The sequence below is a fragment of the Neoarius graeffei genome, chromosome 21 (genome assembly GCF_027579695.1).
Source record: "Neoarius graeffei isolate fNeoGra1 chromosome 21, fNeoGra1.pri, whole genome shotgun sequence".
Classification (NCBI taxonomy): Eukaryota; Metazoa; Chordata; class Actinopteri; order Siluriformes; family Ariidae; genus Neoarius; species Neoarius graeffei.
Window position 1 is genome coordinate 49,175,296 of NC_083589.1, and position 17,709 is coordinate 49,193,004.

The window sequence follows — 17,709 nt, forward strand, 5'->3', positions numbered from 1 at the left end:
CATCTGTCTACAGCAGAAAAAAATAAAATAACAAAACGCGTCTGGAAAAATCCCAAGGGAGTCTGGAGCCAGATTCGTGACGTTACCTGCGGAAGCGCCAGCAGGCTGCGCGAGCTTTGCATGGTTTCAGTGCACAGCCTGTGTAGACCAAGCGCTCCCATTTCTCTCTCTTTGTCCGGTCTTTTGGGAAACGATGAGTACTAATCCCATCAAGATTGGTGTTGCTACACCCTCCTACGATACGTCTGTTAACCATTTTAATAATTACGCGATAACGTTGAAGAAATTTGCAGAAACCCACCAGGTCGTTTTCTCATAAACAAACCAGAGCTGACGTAGGATTCAGAGAGAGGCGTCCCGCACGCGACGTCACGAAAATCAATGTTTTCCCAGGAAATCCAAATGCCAAGTTTTTTCAGAGGCGGACCAATTTGCCTCAAATGGCTTGATTTCAACTGAATTTTTCTGGTATTGCACAAGGTAAAAAAAAATTGCACAAAATGCAAAATGTGACAGATATTTGACCGAAGTTTGATATAAAATAGGAGAATTACATTGATCTTGCTCCTGAATTTACCCGTGATATGCACTTTAACTCTTTACCCCTTAAAGCAGTTGCTACAGCCACCCTTGTATATGTATATACAGTACTGTTCACCCTTAGAACATATTTACAAGAAAAAAAGTCTAAAGACAAGGTTTTGCTCATATCAGTTTTCTCCTTCATTATGTTGAAACAATCATGACATATCATACATTTTTGAAAAGAGGGCATGGCACAGAATACAAAAATCACTCAAAGTTATGTTTCAGCATTCACCAACTCACAGGCCGTGTCTGAAAGGTGAGTAATACCTGTGTGAAAACCAATCTTCACGAAGAATTCATGTCAAATGGTGTACAATAAATGATTACTGCAACTTTCAGTCAGAAAGCTTGTTTCACTCTATGTATGTCGAGGCAAATTCAGAGTCGTCAAATGTCGTCATTATGGTGCATACACGCCGGCGTCATATGTCGTCGTTACGGGATATACACGGGGTCGTCATTAAGGGGTAAAGAGAATCCTGTGCAGGTGCAAGTCGTTTACAGTGCACGTGCGAGAGTCTGCTTGGTGTATGCGCTGTCCGGAGCGCGCCCGAGAGTCTATTTGATGTATGCGCCAAGGCGAACAGGTGTGACGCTCTTGCACGAAATTAGTACAAAAATTAATGTAGGTATAAATATATTATGCCAAATTATTATGGCATGTTACAAAAAAATTTTTAAATCTGAGTCCTTGTCTCTAATCTACAAGTCCGAGTCCGAGTCGTCAGTGCTCAAGTCCAAGTCAGGTCACGAGTCCTTAAAATTAGGCCAGGAGTCGGACTCGAGTACTACAAGCCTGGTAACCTCTGTGAATGACATGTTGCTGAGGGTTGCTGTGTTACCTGCAGCAGAAGCCAGCTGGAGCGGTGTTTCAGCGTAGTTCTCAGCTCCATCTTGCAAGGCCCCCTCCACATTGGCCCGAGCATCCAGTAGCAGCTAGCATGATCAGGCCATAACAGATAAAACACATCATGATGAAGCAAACAATCCCACTTTATACTGTGTCTCTTACACCTGTATTTTTACACATGCAACTACAGTGTAACTACTGCGTATGTGGATCATTTTAGAAACTATAAGACATAACACAACTATATCAACGTAAAAGCGCAACAGCTGTAACATGACTTTCCTTCATGGGTAATTGCACATGTGTAACTAGGTGAAGATAATACTTGTATAAAGACGTTCCTGTAACACTCGACATAATCACTTTCTGACAGCTGACATAAAAGTATGTCCATAACATCTGTAAAGGCTTATTAAAAAATAAAAACAACTTTTGTCAGTTGTTACCAAGCTGACTTTATACCTTAGTAACGTGACATAGATATACATTTACATAATTTGATGCCACTTTCCAAGCTGATTTAGTGAGTCACTGGAAAGCCAGTGGTTCATACAAATCTAATTACCTTCACCCTCTTCCACATGTGTAATTAACCGAGAGGCGACGTCCTGTTACATCTGAAAGCATGTACACACCCAGTAGTTTTATTCAGGGCTGCAACATCAACTCGTCAAAATCGATAAAATTCAATAATAAAACAGATGGCAACAAATTCCTTTACTGATAAGTCAGTCTATGTCATCAAGCACACTGTAGCACACAGTATGTCACCTCACACGACAAGCAGTGAAGCTGTCATATCTTCACGCCACTGTGTAATGTTCTTTATATTAGATGGACGCACACACACACACACACACACAAAAAAAAAAAGCAAGTTAATCATCTCATCTCATTATCTCTAGCCGCTTTATCCTGTTCTACAGGGTCGCAGGCAAGCTGGAGCCTATCCCAGCTGACTACGGGCGAAAGGCGGGGTACACCCTGGACAAGTCGCCAGGGCATCACAGGGCTGACACACATAGACAACCATTCGCTCTCACATTCACACCTACGGTCAATTTAGAGTCACCAGTTAACCTAACCTGCATGTCTTTGGACTGTGGGGGAAACCGGAGCACCCGGAGGAAACCCACGCGGACACGGGGAGAACATGCAAACTCCGCACAGAAAGGCCCTCGCCGGCCACGGGGCTCGAACCCAGGACCTTCTTGCTGTGAGGCGACAGTGCTAACCACTACACCACCGTGCCGCCCCAGCAAGTTAATCAAAATAATTTTAATTTTGGACTGGTTTACTATTTTGAGACTGCGCGCCTAGTCAGCAGGAAAACACTAGGAGTGACGTCACCGGAGCGAAATATCAGGAATTATTATATAGACAGGACACTTTTACGATGGAATAAAAACGTGTTCTATTCCCTTCTAGCGGGTTTCATTCATTTGGTTTGATAGCATGCAATATTGTTCGCATATCGTTTATCCTACATGTACACTCTACTCAATGGAGAATGAGCATTGAATATGGTTTATGATATTGCACAGCCGTCAAGACAACATGACGTCACGTCGGAGCTGATGCGAATATTCAATGAGAGAGTTTTCTGCTGCGCATACGCAGAAGTATTTCTGTGTTCGCTGGGAACACCTGAACACCCGAAAGGCTGCCAAAACTTCATTAGATATTCTTCACGCATATTTACTGTACAAGAAACTGGAAAAGAGACATGTCAGAGATGTAAAACGTCTGCGCTAGCGAGTGACTGTGACAATTTGTCTACAAACATGGCCGCCAGGTTTGCTTCATTAAATATGGAACGTTTTGAGAGAATTTTGGCTGCCAGGTCGCTCCGTTGTATGTAGCTGTCGATGTTGATTTTAAAAGTAACTCAGTAAATTCCACAGGGAAATGAACGCTTAAGTTTGAGTGAAAAATACTGTAGTGAGTATGCAGCATGGAAGAAGAGTCTGGAGACAGGAATCTTAGTTTTTCGGTCGTTAGCCTGTGCTACTTGCTTATTTGCTAACACTACTGATGAACGCTACACCGGCTGGAAGGTGACTTCACTGCCGCACTAACAGCACCAGCTTGCGGGTAAGCTAGCCTTGGCTTTCACGAATGCTGATATGAAGAGAGTGTGTATCTATAATAATACTATTGTCTGGCTTCTTTTGTGGTATATCAGATATATTCCATTCAGCTAGCATGATACTGACCGAGTCGAAGATGAGTAGCTGAATGGAATATATCTGATATACCACTCAACGCCAGGCAATATTATTTAAATATGTCACTCAGATCCGCAATATATTTTGTATGAAAAATATGAGTTTTTCAACACAAGAAGATAAACTTCATATCTTCAAGCCAACGTTTGTTGAATGATTTTCTTTTTATTATATCGACACATTCAGAAACAAAAAAAAGTACGCAAATTTATTAAAATAATTCATCAATTTCCTCATGAGTGACATAATAGAGATTTATGTCATGGTTTTGGTTCTCCATGTCCCAGATGTAGTTTGTATGAAAAATACAAGTGGCGTATTTCCCGGTTAAACACTCGCTTCTATGTAACACACACACACACACACACACACACACACACACACACACATATACATATATATACATATACATATTATATATATATATACACACACACACAGTATGTATGTTGTGTCACGTCATCAAGTCACCATTCTGCTTTCATTTCACATTGACAATGCTGAGGGTCAAAACCAGAGCTTTTGATTCTATTCCACAGACCAGAAGTGATTCGGCTTGAACCAATATGGCAAGGAAAGTTAATTTAGCATCCAGGTGTTATATTCAGAGGTGGACAAAGTACCCAACTTCATTAATTAAGTCAAAGTACAGATCCCACTGGTCAAATGTTACTCCGATACAAGTGAAAGTTGTCCAATCAAATTTTTACTTAAGTACTGAAGTACTTGCTTTTAAAAATACTTAAGTATTAAAAGTACATTTTCTGTCAACGCATCACTGTATTATTGCCGCCGTTACCAAAGACAGAAATGTGAATTCACAAAATGAACACATGCTGTGCCATCATGGTGGTTTAACGTTAAGCTAGCTAGTCAGTGAAACTCCACCTGACATGCTAGCAAACTCTTTTCAAACTCGAAATCATATTGGGTAGCTAACGCTACTAGAAAAGAAAGATTATTACATTGTTATTTGGCAAGATTATGCTAAAACATAGTTCTGAAAGGACTTCAGATAAGTTAACATTATTTATTTTAGCATAACTCTGTTTTTACATGCTAACTAACAGTGTCCAAGTTAACTAGCTATGTGTTAACGTTAGCCGTGGACAAGGCGATGGTAACTTGGTGGGCAAATCCATAGGAAGTCATACCAGACTGCATAGCTACGTTTGCAGCATTATTGCTAGCTCTAAAAGCACAGACAACTTTGTTGCAAGCTTTCTCTTGGAATAAAAGTTTATATACGTCAATATGCTTCCGCAGGTTGGACGGCGAGTTTTTGTAGGCCGTGATGTGGGTCGTTTTTAGCAAACAAAGCAAACATTTAAAACGAAATGAATCTTTAATCCTTTCAGAAACGTGAAACATGGGTTCCAGGTAAAGCCATGAGTGCGTGCATTCCCCAAAAGAACCGCCTCCTTCCATTCTGCCATCAACTGATCGTGTTCAAATAACACTGCTGAGAAATCATTGATCGTGATTTTTAGACAGTCTATGGATGCGATGTGACCCTAGTGATTACTGATCGGCTGTCTCAGTGTCACCTGCGAAAAAAACAATCATGTTTTAGAAAAGAAAAGAAAAAAACATCCACTTTCAAAGCTACTTCATAGTAATGAGTAACAAGGACCTTGATAGAAATGTAGTGGAGTGAAAAGTATGATATTTGCCTTTCAAATGTAGTGAAGTTAAAGTCATAAGTTTCCAAAAAAAAAAAATACTCAAGTACAGATACTCAAAAAGTGTACTCAAGTACAGTACTCAAGTAAATGCGCTTCGTTACTGTCCACCTCTGTATATATTGTCCTTTATTTTGAATTTGTCTAATCAGAATTGAAGAAATCAGGTGATTGAGACCAGGGTCCAATGATTACACAGATGTGTAGTTGCAAAAAAAAAAAAGTATCTCATTATCTCTAGCCGCTTTATCCTGTTCTACAGGGTCGCAGGCAAGCTGGAGCCTATCCCAGCTGACTACGGGCGAAAGGCGGGGTACACCCTGGACAAGTCGCCAGGTCATCACAGGGCTGACACATAGACACAGACAACCATTCACACTCACATTCACACCTACGGTCAATTTAGAGTCACCAGTTAACCTAACCTGCATGTCTTTGGACTGTGGGGGAAACCGGAGCACCCGGAGGAAACCCATGCGGACACGGGGAGAACATGCAAACTCCGCACAGAAAGGCCCTCGCCGGCCACGGGGCTCGAACCCGGACCTTCTTGCTGTGAGGCGACAGCGCTAACCACTACACCACCGTGCCACCCAATTCTCATGCTGTGACAGATAATTGTCAATAATCTTGTACTGTAATTAATAACCTGAACTTTGTCGTAGTACTAGTTGTCCGAAATGCTGGAAAGAATTTTTTTTTCAATAAATATTTATTTACTCATTAAAACATATTTCATGTATTTTTAGTTTTTCACGTATGGTTAATTGCAGCCCTAGTTGCATCGTAGTTGCATGAGTAGTTTATGCATAATAACACAGGTGTAAGACACATAAAAAGTGGGACCAAATGAATGAATTCAGCAGTACTAAACTTTATTGTAGACTTAACTGATTGAGTAAATGGTGAGATTCTGATCTTGTCCATGCATTTCACATTTGTGTCAGTCTCAGTGTTAAAATGAGAAGGAACCAAGGGTGACAAGAGAAAAACCCATAAACAAGCAAAAAAAAAAACCTTTTCAGTCGGTCGGAAAACCCATACAGAGTAAACAAAGCAGGTGGAGTTTGCTTCAGTGGTAATACAGCTCCTGCGATCTAAACAGATCAAGCACCCTGAATGTATGTGTTCAAGCACTTTTAGTAGAAGATTCTACTGACTCATTCATTCCAGTCTGAAGAGGAAGATATACTCCACAGCAGTATTTTTTTTTTTTGCCATTATTATTATGTTAGTGCATAATAATAATAATTGAAGGAGAGTGCAGAGATGGAAGGCATTGAATTATTCCCGTCATTACTACCTGCACGACAGGGACGTGTCCGTGCAACACGGCGAAAGTGAGTGGAGCCCCCTGCCTGGTGTCAGGATAAACTGAGGGGTGTCTGTGTATTGAGCTGGGAACCTGGGAAGTCATACAGGGGAGGTTCAGGGAGAGAAATAGCATTCAGCCGTTAAACACTGGAGTTAAGTTGGAAGTGGAAGAAAAAAGAGAAGCAAGGAAAAAATATAAAGGAATGACTGAGAGGAGGGTTTGAGCGGAAACTTGGAGCCAGCTTCTTTCCCACCTGCCCCTGCGCTAACCTCAGACAGTTAAGAATAGACTCACAGGATTTAAAAAAAAAATAAGAATAATTTATATATATAAAAATCCACCCCATGCTGGAAACTAGCCTTCCCTTTCCTCACTCTCCATATAATAACTCACACATATCCCAGTGCTGCAGCCAGAGACCTGGCCATAATCTTTGCAAGTTTTAAAGGTAGTGACAGATTGACTGGAGGAGAGATAATTGGCAGAGAGCGCAAATGCTGGAGGACACATTAAAGAGTGACTCATACGCAAAGTACCAAAATCAGTGGCATTGACTTAAAGATTCTTTTCAAGTTGTACTTTCGATCAGAAAAAAAGATCATCTATTAATGACGTGTTGTTACATAAAGACGCTGTCTGTGAATAGCTGAACAGTCATGACTTCAAGTTATAAATACGTACATTGACAGCCTGGACTTTTTTTTATTTTTATTTTTTAACATATATGGCAGTCTGGGGGAAACCCATTGGAAATTAGGTTCTGGAAATGGTGTTGTTGTTTTTTCTTTCTATACATATTTTCTTCTTCTTCATCTCATAGCCAGCAAAGGCCGTAGGGGCACCACTGATGACATTTTAACAGTCCATCATTAGTGTGTCTAGGGCATTTAAACTTGGTGGAGCCCATTTTTCTCCAAGCTTGATCAATGGACAATTTAGAGTAGCCAGTTAAACTAAGGTGGTGTTTACATTAGACCGTATCAGCGGATCATCAGATTAACGTTTTTAAAACGATTAACATGCACACAGCAACACCAATACACGATTCGCCTGCACACAGCAACGCCAATACACGGATACGCTCGGCTCCGCAGGCATCCTGTGCTCCAAATCACTCCGCCCTGAACAGCGAGTGCCCTCTGGAGGGTGCGCACTCCGGCCCTGCGCAGCTCACAGAGCGCGCGAGTGAAGTGCACGAGCAGTGATTCGGGACTGAGCCGCTGTGTGTGTGCTCTCAGTGCATATCGGGTATGCGCGTCACTTACCACTTGCAAGTGGAAGGATGGCAAGCCTAAAGACAATCATAACTACACAATGGGCAGTATTTGCATCAGTATTTGCAGTATTTTCATACTTTTATACTCTTTAATGAAAGGTGATACAAGGCGGAAGTGCGCGCCGTTTTTCAGCAGTCGCGTCACATGACCAACGCCAGCGAATCAGGAAGGTGGATGTCACAGTGACGTTGTCCAATGACGATGCCAGCTAGAGCTCAGCACAGCGTATCCGCGTATTCTCAATGTTTACACAGCACCGGACCAGACACGATCTGGATTGAATACGTGGACGCTGGCGGATTCCCGTTTCCCGGCGTTTCCAGGCGTTTTAATGTAAACGGACAGTGCATCCGCGAAGAAAACGAGACAGATACGGTCTAATGTAAACTTGGCCTAACTGCATGTTCTTGGACTGTGGGGGAAACCCACACAGACACGTGGAGAACATGTAAACTCCACACAGAAAGGCCCCCGTCTGCCACTGGGTTCAAACCCAGAACCTGCTTACTGTGAGGCGACAGTGCTAACCACTACACCACAATGCCGCCTGTACATAATATACAGTACTGTGCAAAAGTCTTAAAGGTAGACTGCCTTTAAGATTTTTCAAGTGTAGGTCATAAAAAGAATTCTCTCAATTATTTTTGTTTAGTGGACCAAAAGCTACTGAATTCAAATCACAGACTTCCAGTTGTATTAGTTTAAAAAAAAAAAAAGAACAATGAATGAATGTAGGGCCACGTGGCTCTAAATTCTCCGCTATTTTTTCCTTCTTCACCATGACCCAATTCAAGATACTACAGTATGTCATGCATCACGTGGTGGGCTTTCCCCGTGATGCGCAAGGCATTGTGGGATACATGTCTGTGAAGATTCTCAGTCATCCAGGTCATAGTAAACTGTGGGTGGTAGAAAAGAGCAGCTGGACTTGCTTGAAGATTCTTGAAAACGTTTCACCTCTCATCCGAAAGGCTTCTTCAGTTCTGTCTGACTAATAAGGAGTATCAGATATTTATCCTCTCATGGATCAGAATCAGAATTCTGATGACAAGCTCATCTAAGGTGTCGTTGAGGCATCATGTTGGTGTGGGTCACTGGAGGCTGGGTGTGAACGGTGAGTCATTAGGGTGATCAGTGGATTGCCCGTTAATGCTGGGCATACACTGTGCGATTTTTGGCCCGATTTTTACACGATTTTCACTTGTTCGACTATTTTGGAGATCGGGCCGAGTTTTGGCTCAATCGTGCATCTCGGGTCGTGTAGTATACATGGGGTAACGACAAGCGATTAACACCTCACGACCTCCTCCCGATCGATCGGATGAAAATCAAACCTGTTTGAAATCCTGAGCATCAGATCCGAGCATCGCATCCAAGCATCGGATCGTATAGTGTGAGAACAGGAATCGTAAGCTGCGTGCTGTTTACCCCTGCGATTCACTCGTACAGTGTGAGCAGCCGCTGAATACCGCGATTGAAAAAATCGCACAGTGTATGCCCAGCTTTAGGGTGATCAATGGAAAGCTGACTCTCTCTGTCCTCCTGTGAGTCAATGAAAACAGCTGGGTCTTGGCATGCACCCAGCTGTCTGGGAAGTGTGCCCAAGACCGCATTGTAGATGGTTGATAAATGATGTCTTAGACCCCCACCTCTGTTCAGTGATGGCTGTTCCAGGTTTTCCAGGTTGACAAAAATGGCTTCTTTAACTCCTCGCTCATACCAACGATCCTCTCTGGCTAAAATGTGTACATTACAATCCTGAAATGAGTGTCCTTTGTTGTTAAGATGAATGTAGACAGCAGAGTCCTGGCCTGAGGAACTGGCTCTCCTGTGTTGAGCCATGCACCTGTGAAGCGGTTGTTTAGTTTCTCCAATATAGGAGTCCATGCATTCCTCACTGCACTGAATTGCATACACTATGTTGTCCTGTAGCCCTGTGATGACCTGGCGACTTGTCCAGGGTGTACCCCGCCTTTCGCCCGTAGTCAGCTGGGATAGGCTCCAGCTTTCCTGCAACCCTGTAGAAGGATAAAGCGGCTAGAGATAATGAGATGAGATGTTGTCCTGTTTGTGTCTGGCTATTCTGTCCTTAGGGTGGACCAGTTTCTGCTTCAGGGTGTTACTAGGTCTGAAATGTACCAGAATGTTGTGTTTGTAGAAGATCCTCCTGAGTTTCTCAGATAGACCAGAAATGTAGGGAATGACAATGTTATTGTGTTTGTTCCTGTTGTCATCCTTGTCCATTATGTTCCTTTTTCTGCTCTTTAGGAAAGACCAGTTGGGATACCCGCAATTCTGAAGTGCTTTCTTGATATGATTCTGCTCCTTCTCTTTTCCCTCTATCATTGTAGGAATGTTCTGAGCCCTGTGTTGCAAGGTCCTAATGACCTCCAATTTATGTTCCAGTGGGTGGTGAGAATCGAAAAGTAGGTACTGGTCTGTGTGTGTGGGTTTCCGGTAGACCTCAATACTAAGGCTTCTGTCTTGTCTAATGTGTACATCACAATCCAAGAACGCTAGATTATTCCCACTGACATCCTCCCGGGTGAAGTTGATGTTGCTATCCACTGCATTAATGTGTTTCGAGAAAGCTTCCACCTCATGGATTTTGATTTTAACCCAGGTATCATCCACGTATCTAAACCACTGGCTGGGAGCAACTCCTGCAAACATGGTCAAAGCTATATGTTCCACTTCCTCCATGTATAGATCGGCCACAATAGGGGACACCGGTGAGCCCATGGCGCATCCATGCTTCTGTCTGTAGAAACTTTCATTAAACTGGAAATAAGTGGTAGTCAGGCAGAGGTCAAGCAGGGTGCAAATCTGATCCGTGGTGAGGTTCGTTCTATCCAGTAAGGAGCTGTCCTGAAGGAGTCGTTTTCTAACAGATTCGACTGCTTCTGTGGTGGGAATGCAGGTGAATAGAGAAGTGACATCGTAGGAAACCATGGTTTCATCTGAATCTAGTTTGAGATCTGCAACTTTAGTAGCAAAATCTTGGGAATTTTTGACATGATATGGTGCATTCCCAACAAGAGGAGCCAAGATGGTGGCTAGGTGTTTGGCAATGTTACAGTATATGTGACAGAGTTTATACTGCTGATGATAGGTCTGAGAAGAGCTCCTTCTTTGTGAATCTTGGGGAGTCCGTATATGAGAGGCACGGCTTCCCCAGGGTACAATCTGTAGTAAAGGGATCGGTTGATGGCTTGGTCCTTTTCTAGTTGTTGCAGACAGCTAACAACTTTCCTTTTGTAACCACTTGTGGGGTCCCTCCTCAATGTTTCATAAGTGGTTGTGTCGCTGAGGAGACTGGTCATCCTGGAGTGGTAGTCCGCTGTGTTTAGCACCACTGTGCATCTCCGTTTGTCAGCAGGAAGGATGGTGATGTTCCGGTCTCTTTGAGACCGGAACATCATCTCATTGTGGGATACAAATTTGAAACTGGAGAGAAAAATGGAGGACGTGTGTGCGAATGAAACGTGAAAGACTGACTACAGTAACGGAAAGTGAGAAGACATTATAATACCAATAACTATTACTATAACTACACCTATAACAATAACTATAAATAAATCAGTCCCCTGCAGTTTATGTGCTTGGTGCTCACACCAGACCGATAACGATACCTACAGTATATCCCAGGCCTGGGTTTATCCATATCAGTGAGATTCTGGAGCTTCTGGAGTGATTTTTACAGGCCTGGAAAAATCTGATCCGATAAACCATCTGACCAATCAGGCAATTGTTTACATGTGACGTTGTCTGAGCACGTGCTATTTTTCCCCGGGCATCTTTGTCCATCCTTGTTGCATCATGAAGTCACGGAATACGGATTCACGGAAAATAAAAAATATAATACAAAACACGGATCTTTTATTCACGGATATGTGATATTTTCCATGAAATATCGATAGTAAATTAATCAAGTAAACATATAAATGCAGGCAAGATATTTTAATCATGAACTTCGGCAATCCAAACATTTAATCATTTTAGACTTCTTAATTTTTTATCCATGATGCATCATCCGTATGAAATTGGTAACCAATCTGTAATTTACTGAAATGTCTGTGACCAATCCGTAAATTATTAGCATACGTGATGAATCCGTATTAAAATCCGTAACCACTCCGTATTTTGGATCCTTTTTTATTATATTTCCATAGTCAGTGACCTATCCGTATTATATCAACCACCGGAGTGTGTGCATGGGTTGTTTTGAAGCCCAAGCTGTACAGTATGACCCAGAATAATGTGCTACTTGGAAAAAACTTCCATGACTATTCCTAAATTGCATGCATTTATTTCCCTGAGTGTCAGGACCAAGCGACATTATAGTCGGGGTTATAGTTGTGGTGTGACTGCTCCAGACTGGAACTACATTCAGGTAGAGGTATAGTCATACTGTAGTCATACCGTAGTTATAGTTATTGGTGTTGTGGGACCGGGCCCTAATACTTTTGCACAGTACTGCAAATGTCACCAACAAACACAGTGGAAATTAATTTAATTTTTAATGTTGCTGTAAGGTTTTATTCCTTTGTAAGGATAAATAATTGTAAGTATTTATTCTTGACCAAGAAGGCAGTAATTTATTTTGTGACAAAATTGTAAGGATTTATTCTGTTCAGTTAAAATGACCTTCTGTCTCAGCTAGCCATTGTTTAAAAATTCCATTCTGTCTGAACATTGCTATCATATCATCAGAACATTTTGCTTATTTGATATGAAATGTGTATTATTGATCAGATTATTGTGTCTGAACAGCGCCAAGGTCTGCAATGATGTCAGACACACCCAGACACACCCACAGCTGCATATCCAACGTGTATTTGGGATTAAAAGTTAGATTTAAAGCCATGATTTAAGTTAGTTTTATAGCTACACATCATTTAGGATTGTTAGATTTAACCAGTCTCTTCAGTGTTGAATTTGAAATTGAAATGATTGAATGTTAGATTTAAAGCTGCATTAAGTGATTCATGTTAGTTTTATAGTTTTATAGATTTATATTAGCCTTATTGCTGCACAAGGTGTTAAGACTTTATAATTTTAATATTTTAGAGCTTTTTAAGATCCTTTATTATTTTAGACTATTACATATACTATAACAGTGATTTTAAACTATTCCTGTGTAACCTGACCTTCGTCCAGTAGAGAAGACACTTCTTTGTTTGACTAAACATAGTCTTTGTTTAAAATTGTCATGATTGATCCAAGGTTTCACTCACATACACACGTATAAAACCCCTGTATACTCTCGTCTCAGGGGGGACTTGCGAATAAAGATTGCGAACCGATTGTGGGGTTCCTTTCTTTTTTCTGCGACTCAACCCCAGACGTCTGGGTGACACGAGGGGACTGATCTCGAGATGGTGAGGGCCAGAGGTGAAAAAAACCCTAATCCCTAAACCCTATTCCTACGTTGCATACATTTATTTCCCTGAGTGTCAGGACCAAGTGATATTATAGTCGGGTTACAGTTGTGGTGTGACTGCTCCAGACTGGAACTACATTCAGGCAGAGGTATAGTCATAGTCATAGTTGTAGTTATAGTTATTGGTGTTGTGGGACCGGGCCCTAATACTTTTGCACAATACTGCAAATGTCACCAACAAACACAGTGGAAATTAATTTAATTTTTAATGTTGCCTAGGTTATCGTCATACAAAGGAAGATTAGGAAGGTCAGTTTAACTAAAACCAAGTTTAAGTTACCTACATGTGATGTGACTCGCACAGTGAATGTGACGCTTTGATCAAATTGGTTGATAGCTACGTGCCAAAGTGTAACGGACATACGCATAATCAATCCAGCTTATAATCAGATAATCAGCTGCCGAAATGTCTGTGTTGGTCAGTAGTATGGAGACTTTAATTCTCCATTTTCACATTTCGCTGTAAACCGGATTTGAACTTTACGTGCGACAAAGAAATATTTCAGCTGAGGAAAGTTTGTACTTTTCAGAACTATACATAGTAGAAAATGGTAACATTTCCCTAAGTGAAGCGTTTTCCCAGACTGCCACACTTATAACCTTCAGTTCACAGATGCCATATTCTAAATGTGATATTTTGGTGCATTATGAAACAAGAACGCTCATAGCTGAACAGGCACTTGGCATTTTGTTCAAGAGTCACTCTCTCCCTACGAAACCACAAACAGATCAAAACACAGTCAAATCCATGAAGCCTTTTTCATTGCCAAGTCAGCTTTGGGTTATCTAGGTTCAATCTATATGGGGTGCTTCATGCTTTTGACTTAAATGGGACACAATAAGTTAAGTGTGTCTACTTGGGATGAATTTACATAAAATCGAAAAAAAAAAAAAAGAAAAAAGAAAAATTTCCATTTGCATATAATGTAAATGTATACATAAGTACATCCTTTATGTATTGATTTTATCATCGAGGTTGAAGCAGACACACTTTGAACCCCTTAAACTCTCTGTTTATCATTCAAGCACATAATTCAGCAAGTTCCATCCATAATTCAGTAACTACGCTTGAACTAATCGGAAAGGTTTGTAGTTACAAGATTGAGGAACATAAGGACAGATCTGTGGTGGTTTCTGAGAGTTTAAAGGGTTAAATACAGCACTAGTCACTGACACTTTCTACCTGACATGCTGACAGCAAGAGAAGAACATGGACAGACGTAAGCTACAGATACAGAACAGGTTACAGCTACAGACACGGTGGATTAGACTCGTAACAATGTCTGATGCATACTGACCTCGCTGTTGATATCAGCCCCGGCGTCCAGCAGCATCTGTACCATGGCCTCGTCACCACGGACACACGCGTACATGAGCGGGGTCATTCCCTACACACACACACACACACACACACACACACACACACACACACACACACATTTATAAGAAGGGATGTAGGTGATAGAAAGCAAAAAGCAGGCGGTACAAAGATATGACTCAGTGGAAATTCAAAAAGTGTTCAATTACTGTAGACTTGTATGTCATTGACAAAACAGAGCTACTGAACTAGAATGAAAGCCTAATGGCTATCGATTTTACTGATGTATGACAGTACGCTGCTTGCATTATGATATTTTCAATGCATAAGACTTCAAATGGCTACAAATTACTGATTGTAGGACAACAGAAAATATCAGAACAATTAAAATGAGAAATCTGAAATTGTCACTGACAATTTTGAGTCTTCATCTATTTCAAACGAAAACCGACAACGTTAACAGCCTCACGCCGAGTGACAATCGGCTCGCGCCAAGCACCATTCGCCTCACGACATTCACCTAGCACCATTCACCTTGTGCCGAGTGACAATCCATTTCCATTTTTCCATTACAATATGCACTGAAGATTGTGTTTACTCCTTAAAGCATCTGTACATGTAAACAGCTGATGAAATGAGTGCATTAAAGGGGAACTGAAGTCATTTTTAAACTTGCTTTATTTCTTAATTAACGTGTTATTCAATTACGTTTTCGGTTTTAGTAACCTTATATCGTGACTCGTATTGGCAACTAATTGCAATGAAATATTATACTTATCGGCCTATTCGGTTTTCACGACGGACTAGTGTCCGAAAGCGTTTTTTCATTTCACCAATGAGCTCACTATATACTGTAGTCCTCTATGTAGTAGTTCCCTATATAGGGAGTGGGGAGTAGTGAGCGATTTTGGACACAGGGATATGTATGTTTTACTTCCGTCCTACGATGTCTCGCACAGGTCTCAACGAATCTCGTTTACGGCCATTGCTTTGACATATGGACTGATATATTACAGAGCACAGGGGTTTTCAAAGTGTGGGAGAGTCAGCCCCCCCTCAGAGAGCAAATAAACAACAGCGCCCCCTTACAATTTTTGTTGTTGCTATACTTAATGTTCCATTCGTATTTAAAAAAAAAATGGCTGTCGGGGCGTCGTGGCTCAGGTGGATAAGGCGCCATACTAGGGCTGAACGATCTATCATTTTCGACCGAAAATCGCGATCTCAGACAACACGATTTTGGGATCGTCAAAGCCGCGGTTTTTCTCAGTGCTCCTAAACTGACCTATGTTTTGTTTCGTCAATAAATTGTCCTCATTTTTTACACTACAGACAAAAAAATTACGTTCAGGAAAGCCTTGTGGCGCTCAGTGTGAAAGAATTTTGTGAATATCACCTTCCGTTTTCGTGTAAATCCCCGTTGTTTGGAGGGAGCACTGTGAGGAGAAACTGCGCTTTCTCTGTCTGTGTCTGAGCGCGCGGGTGGGGGAGGGGCTGCTCTCTCTCTCTCACACACACAGGAGGGAGGGGCCCTGCAACAGCGACTGCTACAGCCACTGCATCACTCTTATGTACAATTCGCACGCGATAAGTATTACTTATGAACCTCTGGTAATTCGCAATTACCCCCGCACCTCTGTGTTATTGTGTGGCGCATTCGGACGGGATAAGCAAAAGTCTGTAATTCACTGAATTTACAGACATTGTGACCGGATTGTGACAATCAATACAGTTGTAGCATGTTGGAAGTGCCAACATATTACTGTAGTACATTAATGGTGCATTAATAAGGTAGGATGAAAACACAGTAGGCATAAGAATAGCACTGTATCCAAATTAAGAGAGGGAAAACGCATATGATAGGGATGCAGTATGTTTGCTCCATGCTCTCAAAATGAGAAGGCGGGGTCACTGCAAATGAAAACAGTCTCGAGATGACAATGTAAGTGAACAGGCAGTTTATGGCGCTGTTTCCACATAGCCGGGTATTTTGCTAAACGAACATTTGTCTTCCCTCCGTTAACCAAAATATCTTCGTATTGCTGTGTCATGGGGGTTAGCGTGGCTCCTTACCATATGCTGCCACACAAGCCATCCAGTTGAAGATTCTTCGTGCTTTCTTCTTGGAGTTCTTCTTGGAGCTGTTTCTGCTTATCTGGTTCAAATACGGGATAGGCCTACTACCACTTGCCCCTGAAATGCTGTTTATCAAAATTTCGCCCGTATCCTCCATTATTCACTCCAGAAAAGTACAAGAGACGCGCGTTTAATAATTACAAACACAGACATGCGCATTCACACGGGACTTGTATTACCACTGGACGTCTGTGTTTTGCCGAAACACAGTAGGTAATTCGCGGCGGAATTATTACTTGGCAAATTACGGACATGGCGCATTCGCACGGGACTAAGAACTCAGACATTCTCTGTAATTATTCCGAATTACCAGAGGTCCACAGGTAATTCTTATCCCGTGCGAATAGGGCTTTATTTCCCACAGGGGAATTGTTGGCTCTAGTTATAATTTATAATGCTTATGTACATTCTTTTACAAAAGTGCAATATTTTGATGCTGCTGAGCCATTGATCAACCTTTTTTTTAATGTCTGATATGTTGTAGATGGGAAAAGTAAAAGAAGCAAAAGTTTACTTAAGAAAGATGGCTCTCTTTTTATTTTTATTTTAAGTTATTATAACTTGTTCCTCAGGCACTCAATGTTAATAAACAGGCCTACATTTGAAATCTGTTGACCTCAGTTTTCATTCTTGCATTAGCTTTATGGAATTCATTGCATTAATTAATTTGCACTGAAACTCGGTTTAAAGAAAAAAAAAATCGTGGTTGAAATCGAAATCGCAATATCTGCCAGAAAAATCGCAATTCAATTTTTTCTTAAAATCGTTCAGCCCTACGCCATACCATAAATCCGGGGACCTGGGTTCGATTCCGACCCGAGGTCATTTCCCGATCCCTCCCCGTCTCTCTCTCCCGCTCATTTCCTGTCCTG

At 41.5% G+C, this 17,709-nt stretch overlaps 1 protein-coding gene across 2 annotated transcripts in view; it reads right to left on the reverse strand.

Moving 5' to 3' along the window:
* Nucleotides 1-17,709, reverse strand: part of btbd11a (BTB (POZ) domain containing 11a) — a 619,821-nt gene that overhangs the window by 63,449 nt on the left and 538,663 nt on the right. Inside the window, exons 6-8 of one of the 2 annotated variants that reach the window (XM_060903304.1) lie at nt 14,682-14,771; nt 6,652-6,753; nt 1,431-1,524 (exon numbers count right to left, since the gene is read on the reverse strand). In XM_060903304.1, the coding sequence (XP_060759287.1) occupies nt 1,431-1,524; nt 6,652-6,753; nt 14,682-14,771 (286 nt within the window). The remainder of the gene's footprint in view (nt 1-1,430; nt 1,525-6,651; nt 6,754-14,681; nt 14,772-17,709) is intronic. The other variant, XM_060903305.1, reaches the window with a different exon arrangement.